Raw genomic sequence first — 15,369 nt, 5'->3', positions numbered from 1 at the left:
CAGTGTTCTTTGTCAAAGTCTAACCTTAGCCTGGGCATGGGAGGCTCCGGAGGCTGAGGCAGGAGTATTGTGAGTTCAAGATGAGTCTCAGCAATTTAGCAAGGCCCCAAGAAACTCAGTGAGACTCTGTCTGTAAATAAAATATGAAAAAGGGCTGGGGATGTGGTTCAGAGGTTAAGGTCCTGGGTTCAATCCTCAGTATCCCCCCCCCCCCCAAAAAAAAAGCATAACCTTAGAATCTCGAAAACATAATTCTATATTCTTTACTTTTACTGTTGATTACTACCAAGTAGATATCCCTCAGTGAAGTAGCAATTTCATAATAATGGCAATATCTAGAAAGCAGGTAAACAAATAGCTAAGCAGGCATTCTTAGTTATGAAGGTCAAAAGATAACCCAGGACCATTGAATATTTTTTAAAAAAGTTTTAAAAGTTCATTAAGGATACCAAGCAAGATGAAGTAAATTCTTAAAATAGTTAGTTGATATAAACCTGGATGTCCTTTGGAGGCCTCAGGATTGTGGCTGAGAAATGAAGATCTACCTATTTTTGGGGGGGCGGGGTAGATACCAGGGATTGAACTCAGGGACACTTGATCACTGAGCTACATCCCAGCCCTATTTTGTATTTTATTTAGAGACAGGGTCTCACTGAGTTACTTAGCACCTTGCTTTTACTGAGGCTGGCTTTGAACTCTTGATCCTCTTGCCTCAGCCTCCTGAGTTGTTGAGATTATAGGTGTGCACCACTGTGCCCTGCTGTGAAGATCTTAATATCATCATTCAGATGTACAATAATTATCATAACACTATTAAAAAACTTTGAATTTCAAGTAAAAATTAATTCTGCCTCTAGTTGGATAAATTGCTTTACTTGGCTCAACCTTGATTTACCATGCATATGAAAGACATACTGTCAGCTCTTTCTATCTCACGGTGCTGTTCTGGAATCAAAGAATGTATGTCAAAGCAGCAAATACTGTGCAGGCTTCTCATTTCTGCCTAGCTATGAACTTGCCCTCTTCAAGATGAAACTGTGATCCTATCTAGGGCAGATTATGTATTCATTTGGTCATAGATCTTAACTTAGTGCCAGTCTGCACAAGAGCCTTAATAAATATTTATTGCCAATAATGAACAAAATCTTCTATTTAAATAGCTTTGGCTCATTTCATTTTATTGTATTATATAATGTCCTAAGTCCATAACCCTACACAAGTTCTGTGTTTTAGAAAGTGAGTGGTTCATGGCTTCTAAACAAATGCATGATATAATGCATCAGAGGTCTCAAATGATGCTAGCAGGAAACTCGAAATTAGAAAAGCCCTTCAGTTTTGACCCACTTTAGGAAAGAGGGTCAGATCTTTGTCCCCTGCACTGACCACTCATTTCTGCTCCAAAGAGATGTCCAACTGGTGAAGCAGCTTCACTTTGCTTCCTCCAAATTGGTAGGTTCCTCTGAAGGGGAACCCGCCTCACTTCAACATTACCTGCAACTGGATATCAAGTTGATCCAATTCTTTATTAAAATTTCAAGTTCTTTTGACTTCCGGTGCCCCCATTCTCTAAACTACCTGTGTCAGTAATATTTTGGCTCCCACCTGAATCTAATTATTTTCATTCCTTGAGAGCCCAGTCAAGACCGCACACTTCCATAAGGAATTAGGCTACTATAAATGTTTGTTAGCCATGTTGGTGATATGTACTAAGGTAAAACACCTCTTCCAGTTCTCTTATCTAGCCATGGAATGGTTTGATGTTCCCTTAAGTGTGCCTTGTCTTGTTGGTGCTTTGATTCTAATTTCAGAACTTCACTCTATCTCAGCACCTTAGGAGGCTGAGGTGGGAGGTTTGCAAGTTCAAAAGTTCAAAGCCAGCTTCAGCAACTTAGTGAGACCCAGTTTCAAAATAAAAAGGGCTGGGGATGTGACTCAGTGGTTAAGTGCCCCTGGATTCAATCCCCAGTACATAACAACAACAAAAACAAGAAAACTCCCCAAAACAATAGAATTTTAATTTCATCTGAGCAATTCACTGTTCCTGTGTGTTCTCAAAAGGGAATTTTTCCTTTTTGTGTTCAGCACTCTTTCATGGCTCTTTCTTCTCCCTTGGATTCTAGATCTGCATAAAGGGCAATGTTAGTGTCAGGCACCAATCTGTTTTACCTAAAGGAGCCCATTTCCTCTAGCTCCCTTCAACTGTTTTTAGGCCAAGATTTGTACACCCTGAGACTCTTCCCATAGGACACATTAATTCATAGGTAATTATTTGGTCTTTCTAGGCAATTGGCCCTGGTGAGTTCATACCTCTAGTTTTCCTGGAATGTACTGAATTTGTGCCTCCTGTCTGGATCCCAGGTTAGCTACAGGCACTCTTTCAGATGTACACTACATTCACTTAGAATTCCGACTTGTATCTGATGATTGGCTAGTTTTAATCTCAAAGTATTTCTATTAGAAGGGACAGGAGCTCTAAACTGATTGAAACCAAGTGAGTGGAAAATACACGTTGTATGGCCAGTTTGCTTTCACTTAATTTCTTAATCAGTTGCAAAACTTTCCATCACTTATTCTTTTCCTGCTTCTGGGTCCTCACCTCCCCTTTTCATGTTATTTTTGGCATTTTCTATCCTAAGTTGCATCTGAAATAGGCTTTTCACATATTGTTCTCATCCATGGCTTACATCCTCTTTTCCAGGCAGCTCTATCTCAAAGAACATCAGAAGGTTAGAGAGATAACCTCTGCCTAATGTGGGAACCAACTAAAACTGCATTGTAATAGAGAAGTCGTTCTGTTCCCCCTCCTACTCCAGCATGGCTCCATGTAACTTTAGAGATGAAATAGGGAATTGATTTTACAAAGAAAACTTAGATTTATGTAAGTATCTTTGTATTCATCAGAGTAAAATTCCCTAGTCACTCTAACAAATGATTCCCAAATATCAGTACTCTTTTATCCTTCATAAATATGCCAGTGTGGGTGGCATAACTGTTGTGGGTATGGTGATTGCCTCATGTGGCTTTGCAATATCAGGCTTCTTTGCTTCTATCAGTACCATTTTAGAAAGAATAACTTGGGGAAGAGAATAATTGGCATGTGTTGTATGAATATGGATGTCCCCACCAAAATTCATGGTGAGACATAATTCCTCAAGGTGATGGTATTGAGATGTGCTGGGACTTTTAAGAGGTAGTTAGGTCATGGGGTCTCCATTATAATGAAGGGATTAATGTTCCCATGGGAATGAGTGAGAACTGATTGTTATAAAGCAAGTCTGGCACCGCTCCACACTCTGTTGCATGCCTGCTTTTCTCTTCCATACACCCTCATCTGTCTTTCTGCTTTTTTCTGCCATGTTTTGATACAGCTGGAAACCTTCACCAGATGTGGCTGCCCAATTTTGAACTTCCCTGCCTCCAGAACTGTGAACTAACTAAATTCCCTTTCTTTATAAATTATCCAGTCTCAAGTATTCTCTTATAGCCACAGAAAACAGTCTAAGATAGAGTGTCTAATTGACAGACTTGGGCCTGGTAGCTGAATCTTCTGCTCACATTCTACCAAAAAGAACTTTTTTTTATGGTCCTAACTATTCAAAGTAAACTATCAAATTCTAAGTGAAATCAAAGTATTAAATACAAGATAAAAGTATGAGAAAGTAAATATCCAAATATTCTCTGTAGAGAAGCATCCATAGAAAGTTCTATTTTTGCCATGCATTTTGACAGGCCTGGGGAATGTCATCTACCTGGTACCCAGGGAGACGTCCTAAGTTTGGTGAGTAGCTAGCCATCTTTATTCCATTCTCCCAAAACAAGACAAAAGTTTTGGACAGTAACAATAGCTAAAATAAAGAGATACTGGTGTGAGCAAAGTAGTAATAGTAATAGGTAGGAAAGACAAAAAAGACTTATTCCAGCCATTTTGGAGCTCAATTATGCCATAATTTATACTTACTTGCAAATTTTAACCCTTGCAATCCATCCAGTGATAAAGAAGTTCAAAAAGTTATTTGAGTTGCTATGAATTCAGTCCATACTTTTTTGTAACTCTTACTTGTCTGAAGCATCCTTCATTCAGAACAGAATTACTGCTCTCTCCTGGAGCTCCCAATATGGTCATTCCTATCTATCCAATGAAGGTTGGGATAAACTTCTAGAACTCCATGTGAACAGAAGTGGTAGGTAGTCTGCGGTTCCTTGGCTACTAGCATTCTATAGAGAGGTTGGTGTCAATTGCTTTCAGTGCTCCCTTTTTAAATGGGGTCTTTGGAAGGGAGCAGAGGACACCCAATTGAGTTTGTGACAAAAGAGATGAATTGCCAGAGGAGACGAATGTGATATAACTTGGTGCCCAAGGGAGGTTACGTATAGTGCTGGTGGGAAGTTGGAATCTCATTCTCAGTGAACCTCTAAAATATTGGAATGTATCTATTTTTCTCAGTTTTTCTAGCTCCGAGCATGGCTTATGGCAAGTAGTCATTGCTGGTGAATGTATTAATTCATCGATTATTAGATCTTTTCTAAATTACACCCTATAAAATGATCTAAATGTTTTGCCAGGAGCATATAATTAAACCTAGTGTTCCGAAGCGTGAATTAAGAAATCTTAAGCAAAGACTACCTTGTGCTTCTTTCTTATAACTCTGGTACTTCCTATTGTGACAATAGATAGTCTTAATTGTAATTATTCTAGTTTAAAATTATGCCAGGTATACATACTAGGAAGTATCGTGTTCATTTCTTAATATGGAAACATTTTCTACCTCTACCGATTACTTCTTCACAGTGGGTCATTTATAAACTCTGGCAGACTTAAGCAAAAAAAGTTAGAGTAGCAGTATAATCTGTTTTTTTTTTTTTTGACTTATTCAAGCTATGTTTCAGGGCCGACTATAAAAGATGAAATAAGTACAGAATGTGTCGATCTTACTGATTTAAGCCCAGCTCATCAGGATTTTCACTTTCTAGATTTCACTAGAATAGCAACAGATAGATAATTTGGGAAGATAAGAGAATATCTGAACCTTAAGGTATTTCCGGTTCTTTTGCTTCATCCAGAAATAAAGGATAAAAATAACCTCATGTATTTTGAGAAGTTAAAGTAAGGATGTTTGAACTTAAGAATGTGCCAAAAGAGTTAATTACTGGCTACATCAGTTCTTTTTTGTCTCTGTCAATAAGAAGCAAGTACTAGAACATTCCACCAGTTGCATCGATCCAGCTTAAACCAGTTGTAAAGTTCATGGCCAGGTCCTCCATATAAGGAAGTGGAATTCCTGCCCCACCATGGCTTTCATCAATTCTCCCTGCTGTCTAGTATTTTTTGCTCCCTGCAGTGGCTTGTTTTGCTTTGACAGCTGTTTTGCCTGTCTCTTGGCCTAAATCCTAGACTTCAGTTTTGTTTCCTATCTTTGAAAGGTCCTTTTGACCCGAGAGCAATTACTTGCTGCAAATCTGTTGAGTCTCTTGGTTCTTTGTTTTTATTCTTAGCCTAGATGATGGCTTATAAGCCTCTGTTTTTGTCCAAAATAAAAGTGAGCTTTGAGAGAAAGCATGTGCCCTGGTTGTGTTAGTTTTTTGTCTCTGTGACCAAAAGTCCCAACAAAAACAAAAACTCTTAGAGGAGGAGAAATTTATCTTGGCTCCTGGTTTGAGAGTTTCAGTCCATGGTTGGCTACCTCCATAGCTCTGTGCCCAAAGTGAAACAGAACATCATAGTGGAAAGGGATGGCCAGGAAGCAGAGAGAGAGAGAGAGATCTTGAGTACAAAGAACCATTTGTTAACATTGTCCCCAAGGGCATGACCCCAGTGCCCTATTTCATTTAGTCATGCTCTACTTGTCTATAGTCTTTACCCATTAATCCATTCAAAGTATTAATCCATAAAATGGATTAACCCACTACTGATTAATCTACTGATCTTGTTACATCTCTCATAATCTAATTATTTCACCTGTAAACATTCCTGCATTATATTACACATGTGCTTTTGGGGGGCACCTTATTTCTAAGCCATAACATTGATTCATATGCAAGTTTATTGTGAATAAGCCATTATCCACTGAAACTACTATGCAATCTGTTTTGTGTGTGGAACCCCTTAGAAGCTTACAGCACTCCCATATTCTATTTCCAAGATGTTTATATGACTGTGTGTGTGTGTGTGTGTATGTGTGTGTTATGGTGCTGGGGTTTGAACCTTGAGCCTTACACATGCTATGCAAGCCATCTACCAGAGCTACAATCCCAGTCCTTTTTCTAAGTTGTTTAAGGCACGTTTTTAGCTGAAGGATCTCAAAGACGATACATAAAAGCCAAGGCCCTTGTTGCAGTTATGGGGGACCCTGGCTAAACACCTTATATTGTCCCTGTGTTTCTTTCCTTATTCATCATAGCAAATTGCTCTTTAGGTACTACCTATTCACCCTTTCTTTCCTGTTGCCTTGATTACTTCCCTAGTTTAAGCCCTAGTTCTCTCCCAACAGATTACAAAACTACCTCATATTTATTTGACTTTTTCCCTTAATTATGTCTTCTTTCAAAACATTCTACACTAAATCTTGTGATTTTTAAAACACAAAGAAATCATGACCCTTCTAGGAAGAGAGACCCAGAAATGACAAATCTAAGTTTAATTTTGGGTCTGCAATTCACTAATTAAGTATTTTTAGATAAGTTTCTATGTTTATTGAGCAATAAAGTAGGAATGAGAGAGTTTATCTTTAAGAGTTTTAGTTTAAAGTAAACAAGTAACAAATGTATCTAGCACAAGGTCTGACCCACCTAAACCATAGCAATACCTTTTTAGCTTTCCCTGTTATATTCTCTCTTCTCCCATATATTCTAGCCAAACTAGATAAACTACTGTTGCTGAACACAGTAGAAAGAATTGCTGGACACATTTTCCCCTGATTTTTCACAAACTACTCTGTGTACCTGGAATGGTCTCACCTCCTTTTTTGACTGATTGGGTTGAATTAATTCTTTAAGATCTTCCCTAATTCTACCTTCCCTGTGAAAATCAGTCATGAACACTATACAAGTAAAAATGCATATTAAATATAGAACAAAAGCAAATACTTTTCGTGGATGAAGAAATCCAAGGTCTATTATAATGTTCTACTATTATTTGAATAACTATTTTTTTCCCAAGAAACCTTAGAGTTATGAACTTTTTAGACATCTGTGTTTTGAGAAGTAGGAAGGTAGAGAAGTCTATCATTCGAAAATAGGGAGATTGTTTTTCCTTTGTGTACCATAAAAGAATGTTCATGTGAAATGTCCCTAGAATACATCAGGTGGTCAAACCCATCTGAGAGGATCCTAAGCATCTGTCACTGTTGGTGAGTTTGACAGGAGGGAAGGAGGAGGATATAAACATAAAATTCATAAGTGTAATTGAGAGAGCCAACATAATCTCTCATATTAAAAAACTTTGCTTACTATGTACCATTTCTTCTTGTTTAAACCAGTCAGCTCCCTAATCCTGGAAGCCTGTTTCCTTTTATTTGCCATCGAGGCCACCACCCAGACCTTGCCTAAATGGCAATAATCCAAGTCAAGGCTTGGTCTCCGTGAGTGTATAAATTTGGGTTCTGTTGAACTTAGATTCAGATTCTTAGCTTATTCTACCACTAACTATGGGAATTTGAAAGTAAATTTGTGTAAACAACTCTGAATTACAGTAACATCTCTTTGGGCTTAAAATTTCAATTTGAGAAGGTAAGATACTAAAAGCATGGCAGTTCAGGCATCCAAGTCGTCAAAGGACCCAAAAGGAAACACACGTTTAAGATGCTCAACAGTTCTCTTTCCTTCTCCTTCTTCCTGTTCTCCTCCCCTCTGCCACTCCTCTCTATCTTCCCTTCCCTCTTCCTCTCCCCCACATCCTCTCTCTTTTTTTCCTTTATGTGCTATTTTCAAATTCAAGATAAAGGAGCCACTTGGAAGTAAATATCCAGTCAAATATTGAATATATAGAAACATCCATAGATGGTTCTGCATAAGAAATTTTGCCACTGTCTTATTTGTGGGAAAATTTCATTTAGATTAGGTCTGGAGTAAGATACAGTATTTGGCCATTGGAATGATATGTATTTAGCTTTAAAGATTCTCAACAGAAAGGATGGAATTATTTCTGCATTTGATGGGTAATTTTTATTCTATAGGTATGGTTTACATTTTAGTCAACTCTGTATGACAATTCACACCTATAAGATTTCAAATCATGTTTTACTCTGTTAATCTCACAGATTAAAATAAGTCATAAATGATTAGTACTAGAATATTATAGTCCATGTTTACACACAGAAACAAAGATATTGAATACAAACTTATCCTATAAGGGCCAAATGGTTGAGTCTTTTTTTTTTTTCTTTTTTTTTTCCTGGTGTTGAGGATTGAACTCAGGGCCTTGTACATGTGAGGCAAGCACTCTACCAACTGAGCTATTTCCCCAGCCCAGTATATGGGCCAAATAGGCAATTGTGTACATTTTCCTAGATATCATGGGGTTTATCATGACTCATTTTTACCTTCTGGCATAAGCATATTGAAAGTAATGTAAAATAAGTCTGAGAAAAGTAAATTTTTGTTAAAAAAACATTTTTGATGAGTGAATTTTTAACTATGCCTACTGTTCACTACTTGTGATTTAGTATAACAACTGAACATGCCTGTGTACTAGGAATTTCAGACTGAGTAGCTGGATGGAACTTCTCTCAATTATAGATGCCACTTGTATGAATCACATTTCTGTGAACGGTCATATGAAACAGTCACCATAACAAAAAATGCCAATGAAGTGAAAATGATCTTTGCAATCATTTTATATTACTTTGAATCTGTGCAGCCAGCATGACTTATCCTCTCCCCCGCCTCCCCCGCCAAATGAAGAGGTATCTTAGATTCTTGTTTTGACTGTCTGTCCAAAATTGACTGACTCTAAAACATGGCAATTTATTTAGAGAAAGACCAGCAGCATTCATTTTATGACCAGTAAGTGTGTTGGATAGTTACACCGCTCACTCCTCATAGTCTTATGGGCCTGGATTCTGTTTAATGTGACAGTAATACTTAAAATAGGAGCAGAGTGTCCCGTGTTTATGTGGACTGCAGTTCGTCTCCATTAGACACTGGGAATAATTACGTAATGGTATAAGGTGTCATAGAAAGGTTTTATGGAAAAGTTATTCTATGTGGACCTTGAAGAATTGGTTGGATCCTGAGAACTGGAAAAGACATTTTAGACAGGGAGTAGAGGTGAACCAAAGATCTGGAGACAACTGAAATGAGCTCTTAAACGTGCAAGTTACAAGGCTTGTGCAAAAAAAAGGTGCATAATCCAGTGTGATGTTAAGGAAGGAAGGATGTCTGGAAGGGAGTAATGGGAGGTATACTGTGAAGGTCACATTGGGAGGGTTTTAAATTACAAAAGGAGACATTTGAGCTTTATTTTATATGTCATGGGACCTGGTTGGACAACTCTGTATTTTAGAAGATGACGCATGCAGCTGTTTAGAAGATGAATTAGAAGTGACTGGAAACAGAACAAGTCATGAGAATCGGCAAGACAAGAGGGCCTATTCTAGAGTGGGGTGAATAAAAATGAGCCACCCACAGACAGGAGTATAGGAAGATTGACAGATTGGTGGTACAATCAGTAAAGGGATCCCTAAGGAAGATGATTAAACTGGACTCCCTTTCTGTTACAATATGACCTGCTAAAACCTGCAATAAAAAGGGTAAGTTAGAACTAATTTGGACTTTCTCTGATGAAAACTCAAGCAAGAATAATGCTTTTAAAACCTGATATATATAGTTTCTTGCCATTGCTGTTGCCTGATGACTAAGCAAGCTTGTAGTGAGAATCTGGTGTGCGGATGATGGATTGTCAAATGAGACGCTGATCACGGGTCCATGGGGAAGACACCGCTGCACAAGTTATGCAGGAATATGGATCATACTGATTATTTTTCTGCTTTCTGTGGGTGATTCCTTCACATGGGATATTATTTTCCTCCCCAGGTGACACTTGAGACTGCAGAGTTCAGGATTTGGGAAATGTATTCTGGTCAGTGGGTGGCAGTGTTGCATAGTAGAGAGAGCATAGGTTCTGTGGTGGGAGGAGCTGTGAACAACCCTGGCACTGTGACTGCTCCTCAGTCCCCAGGTTCCCAGTCTGGATTATCCAACCACCTTCAAAATTTGCTGGAGTTTCCTTGTAACCATAGATTCCCATACTCTGCGCCTCAGACATTCTGATTCAGTCAATCTGGGAGGGGGCCCCCAAATAGTGGTGTACATATATTTTAACATTCTAGGTAATTTTGAGAGTTAGCTAAATTTGGAATCTAGTGACTTAATGTTTCTGAATTTCAGTTTTCATGAACATTAAACGAGACAATACAATTGAGCTTTATCAACTTTAAATCACGATAAAATATCAATTGTTAATTGAATGACTTTGTAAGATAGCTTTTTCCTCTTTTTTAAAGACTTCATCAATTTCTCATCAGTTGGAAGTTTGCATGAGATCAGGGAGCAGGAAGAAAACTGATGAATTCTGTCCAATTTAGTACAGAATATATAGCATTAACTGGGTAACAGTTTTTAGATATTGAATTGGTGGTAAAAAGTTTAAGATCTTTACTTGATTTTTTTTTTAAATCAAAGAAACAAACAAACGCCGGTTTCAAAAATAGCAATGAAATGCAAAACTTTTAATACAAAACTCAAATTTATTATTGACACTGTGATAACTTAATTTACAAATATATTCTGACTTCGTTTTAAGAGCAATAGCTTAAGTTAAATACAGTGTTCTCTTTATCACTTCCAAGTCAAATACACTCAAACAAAACAACATTAAAAAACATTTCTCAATAATAACAGTGATTTCTGGAACAGGAATCCAAGTTAAGGAGATTTCAGCAGCTCAATACAATCTATATGTAATAATACATAGCGTGTCAGTTGACCTTGAAGCTTACAGCGTATCGTAATCAGTCCCATAAATTTTATTCACAGTTTCTGTCACCAGAGTTACCTGACCATTTCAGTGTGAGGGGTTTTCTAATACAGAGGTTCTTCTGTATTATGACAGTACCACAGACAGTACCATAGTATCTCTTTTCTTCTACAGTCTCTCAATTTTAGTCTTACTGATGTTTTTTCAGCCCTGAATCTGGATAACTTCCATGGTAATCCATCCTGTGTCACTTGTTCCTCCCCTGAGCCTGTCAAGTCACCCCAAACAAGCCAAGTTGTCCACCCAGGCAGCCACACTGGCACGTTCCTTCTGTCCTTGATACCATCTTTTAATTCCCTTCAGTTAGGAATCAGTCACTTTAGGCTGTTAGCCTGAAGGTCATTCAGAAGATTTAAGTAAATATTTGATTTCAGGAACCTGGGATAAGAGTCCTTTTCCATAAGGGTATATATGATTTTTTGGGCTTCATCAAAACACGTGTGAGTTGGTGCTTTAATCTTCTTGGCTGTAGATTCTCGAGTACGAAAGTCAATATTGATCTAAAAAAGAAAACTTCATTAATTCATGTCCATGTCATATTTATGGTAATTTTATGATGCACCTATTGTAATTTTTGAAACACCTCAAGAAAACAGTCTTATGTCCTCATTTAACTCATTTCAAATCTCTTGTTTGACTACTCTAAGCCTATACTAGGTATGGAGGAGATAAAAAGAAATATCACAAGAAAAGTGTCTGTTTCAAGTTACAAAAGAAGCAGCCATGAGAAATGTAAATATCTACAAAAGGTGGTCCACATATCAAAGAAGAGTAATGTGGACACTTGAGATTTACTAGGTGAGAGGACTCCTTGTGCATCTACTTCCTGTTGAGACCAAGAACGTTTTACAGGAAGACAAGCACTACTAGTGACAGGACGTATTTTAGCTGCTGCAGTTGCATGCATTATAGGAATCTGCATTTCATCCTTGCCCTGGATAGCTCATTAAGGATCCCCTGATGTGTGGTTCTGGCCCATAGTACCTGTGCTCCTTTCTCTACCCGTCCATCATGTTCAATAGTTTGCAAAGTCAATCTTTCATTCTCTGCACTGAAATCTTCCCAAATCTAGAGAATTATTTTGTAGTTGCACTGAACTATATGAATATGCCTAAATATGCAGAAGTAAAATCATGATACTCAAAAAGGATTTCATCTTTTATGTTTGAAGTTTCATGTTGACTTAAATCTTTTACACATAAGCTGATAATAATGGACTTAATACTCACTTGTTTAGCTGCATCTGAATGCACAAATGCTTTATATATCTTCTCGGCCTTGCAATGCAAAAGATCAGACTCTGTTTTCTTGTAGTCTTCACAAGCCAGCCAGAACTCAATATTCTCCTCACTGAACTCAGACTTAAGAAAATTTCCAAAGACATCTTGACCAGCTAAAAACAAAGGGAACAATTGAGATAATTAAATTAATTGAGCCAATAAGTGAATAACTTGAAGAAATCTGTAAGAAAAATAGCTACTACATTCTCTCTCAATAAAATAAGATACAACTGCTGCTGGAACAGCCAGGTCACAGTTTGTAAAGGAGGAAAGACCCTAGAGATCCCTTTATTTATAGAAGAGGAACTGGAACCAAACTTGTTCTCAATCACATAGCTGCTTAGTATGCTTTGCTTCCTTTTGTATTTAAATCAAGAATTTGGCTCTGCCGATTATAAAACAATGTCTTTTCTTATGAAGACCAACATCTTAGCCAGAATGTAGAGCATTTCAAGGAAGAAAACAAGAATTGCAAAGGGGATTAACATCATGTTAATAATTACAAATATAATTTCCAAATCCAATTCATGTTAGATAATGGCAGGCCTATATATCACCTATGCATCTGATATACTAATTACATTTGCTGCAATTACTGAGACTTATATGGGCTATTTATGTGCCACTTATTTGTTTAGCTGAGTTGTATACTATATCTGATAATAATATTGATGAGCTAGGTTGAACTCCTTCATCCCCAAACAAGGCTCTTTAGGGTGTTTCTGGGGAGAAGAGGATAAGTTTACTCTTTAGATAGACAACAAGCTGCATGTCTATACCTCTTCACCTTCTCATTCCAGTAGAACTGTAATACCCATAATAAGAAGAAGGGAATATGATTTCATTCCTTCCCTTCTTTGGTCAGAAAATCCCCGCAAGACTCTTTGTGTTTAAACATCCTTTTACATTTTCTATGTTAGAACATGCATCATATAATATATAAAATGCAATTATTCATGTTTTTCAACAACCTTCAAGGTAGAAAGGGACTATGTCTTTGCTTTTGAATACCTTTGCTTCTAAAATGCCTGTCACATAAACGTGGGATGAATGAGAGAATTAATGAATGTATGAATGATAAAATACTAACTGTATGAATGAATCCTCTTTATATCCAACTGTAAAAATAGATTCTTTAGGCAACTTTCAAAATCAGAATTCACATATTAAGATATATGGTTTACTTTTAAAACTTTAAACTTCATGAACCCCAGTGTAATTTTAATTTTTTTCCTATAATCATCAGTGAAAATGCCTAATTGCCTTGGCAGGTTTGTCTAAAACACTGTTGTAGAATTAAGTGTTAAGTCAGCATATCACAAAGAGGCCTACTATGCTGAAGTTATCAATGTTCATAGAAATGTCAGACTACAACTTTTTGCATATTATGCTATTTTAATGAAGCCTTTCAATCTATTAGGGTATTGAGCTGAATTAAGAAGCATTCCATGATTAATGTACACTTACTTTGGTTGGCAAGGAGTTTTTCTAGAGATTGAGACCACTGTATTACTTCATCAGCAGAAAGTCTACAGAAGAAAAAAAAAATAAGCATGTTAGTAAAATAGTTTTTATGTAAGCCCAAATGCAATCGGAATGGCTGCTGCCCTCTGATAATTTCACAAACTAATATTCTAGTTACAAGACATTTTAGTAACATAGACTTATAAGGATTTCTTAGAATTACCATAAGTATGAAAAAAAAATCTGCCAATTAAGTTTGAGAAATTCAAATAGATAAAAATCTGACAGTACAAAGATAAATAAGCAAGTATATACACAGACATGTTTATATTTAATTTGCATTGGTGCTAATGTAGGCTAATCTTATTTGGCATATTACCTAAGAGAAAACCCATCATGTGCAGTATTAATCTCTTACTAGGATAGAAAACTGGTCCCTAGACTGATCTTGTAAATGATAGTAAAATGGATTAATGCACATACATGTCTTTGGACTTGGAAGATTTCATTCCAGATTCCGAATGTGGGATCATAGATCTCAGGTATGCTTTCATGTCCATTGCACTACAAAAGACAGAAAGTGAGTACTTAGTATTTCTCCATTAGAATTCATTTTATTTGTAAAATGAACAAAACATGGTCTAAATGCCTCTAAGATTGAATAAGGCAATAACAAAAGTAACTGATAGCACATTTTTTATACTCAGATAGGGCTCATTTTTATGAGTCCATGTCTGAAAAATTTCTCACCTAATTTAATGCCATAGAACGATTTACTTTTTGTTACAACCGAATCTTACTTATAAACCACAACAGGCAGGCAGTTGCTCTGGTCTGGCTGACCCAAATGCTCATATTCTCTTCCATTCATTCACACGCCCTCTGTCATTAGAGATAGTCTAAGTGAGACACTAGAGGAACTTACAATGTCTTTGGCCTCCTTTTTTGCGTTTTGTCATCTAGAAGTGAATGACCAGTTTCTTTCAAGTCCTTTGGGTTTGCAGAGAAGAACATTCCTGGCATTTTGTCCAGCCTTGGCGTGGAGATGGCTGCTGCTCTCATGGTCCTCTCTCAGCAAGTGTCTGCTCGCCAATGTCTCTGCTGCTTTATATAGAGAAGGCAGACAGGCTCTGGCTGCACGAGGGAGGCTGTTTATCAAGTGATGTTACCACAGACACTGCAAGTTCCTCCTTCCTTGGTGTGTTGTGACGTGAGCTTGAAAAAAAAAAAAGCATACAGTGATGTCTTGTGGTTGAAACTTAACCATATGAGAGCAGGTCACTTGATTAGAAAGAAAACCAAACACTCAGAGGCACACACATACACTAAAGGGCCAAAGCAGCCCCTGCCTTCGGTTTGAGATGACGCTAGTTTCCTCTTGAAAATTGTGCATTCCCTCAAAAACCTTAACACCAAAAAAAAAAAAACAACCTAATCAATAAATGGGCCAAGGAATTGAACAGACACTTCTCAGAAGAGGATATACAATCAATCAACAAATATATAAAAAAATGTTCAACACCTCTAGCAATTAGAGAAGTGCAAATCAAAACTACTCTAAGATTTCTGGGGTTGTGGCTTAGTAGTAGAGTG

At 37.2% G+C, this 15,369-nt stretch overlaps 1 protein-coding gene across 2 annotated transcripts; it reads right to left on the bottom strand.

Annotated features, from left to right (window-relative positions):
• Nucleotides 1–10,694: 10,694 nt before the first annotated feature.
• Rgs1 (regulator of G protein signaling 1) lies at nucleotides 10,695–14,930 on the bottom strand. 2 transcript variants are annotated; one of them, XM_046427563.2, is made up of 5 exons: nucleotides 14,702–14,928; nucleotides 14,260–14,340; nucleotides 13,780–13,841; nucleotides 12,262–12,425; nucleotides 10,695–11,532 (listed from the first exon to the last, which is right to left on the bottom strand). In XM_046427563.2, the coding sequence occupies exons 1-5, from the start codon at nucleotides 14,836–14,838 to the stop codon at nucleotides 11,347–11,349; spliced, it is 630 nt and encodes a 209-aa protein (XP_046283519.1). In that variant the 5' UTR covers nucleotides 14,839–14,928; the 3' UTR covers nucleotides 10,695–11,346. The 2 variants fall into 2 exon arrangements, with proteins under 2 accessions (XP_046283519.1, XP_058429664.1); XM_058573681.1 differs by lacking the exon at nucleotides 14,260–14,340 and having other exon boundaries at nucleotides 14,702–14,930.
• Between the last annotated feature and the right edge of the window lie 439 nt (nucleotides 14,931–15,369).

This window comes from Marmota monax, unplaced genomic scaffold, assembly GCF_021218885.2.
Source record: "Marmota monax isolate L192 unplaced genomic scaffold, Marmota_monax_Labrador192_F-V1.1 WCK01_AAM20220418_F8-fsc00202, whole genome shotgun sequence".
In the NCBI taxonomy this organism is placed as follows: domain Eukaryota; kingdom Metazoa; phylum Chordata; class Mammalia; order Rodentia; family Sciuridae; genus Marmota; species Marmota monax.
Note: the sequence above shows the minus strand (reverse complement) of the source record. Positions and strands in the feature narration are given on the sequence as shown.

Bases quoted from the DNA above. Each gene is read 5' to 3' on its own strand.
- Rgs1 (XM_046427563.2), bottom strand. From the start codon at position 14,838: ATGAGAGCAGCAGCCATCTCCACGCCAAGGCTGGACAAAATGCCAGGA. The intron at 12,426-13,779 runs GTAAGTGTACAT...CTTTGTTTTTAG, and splicing joins AAAACTCCTTGCCAACCAAA to CTGGTCAAGATGTCTTTGGA. The intron at 11,533-12,261 runs GTGAGTATTAAG...TTTCTTTTTTAG, and splicing joins ATTCAGATGCAGCTAAACAA to ATCAATATTGACTTTCGTAC.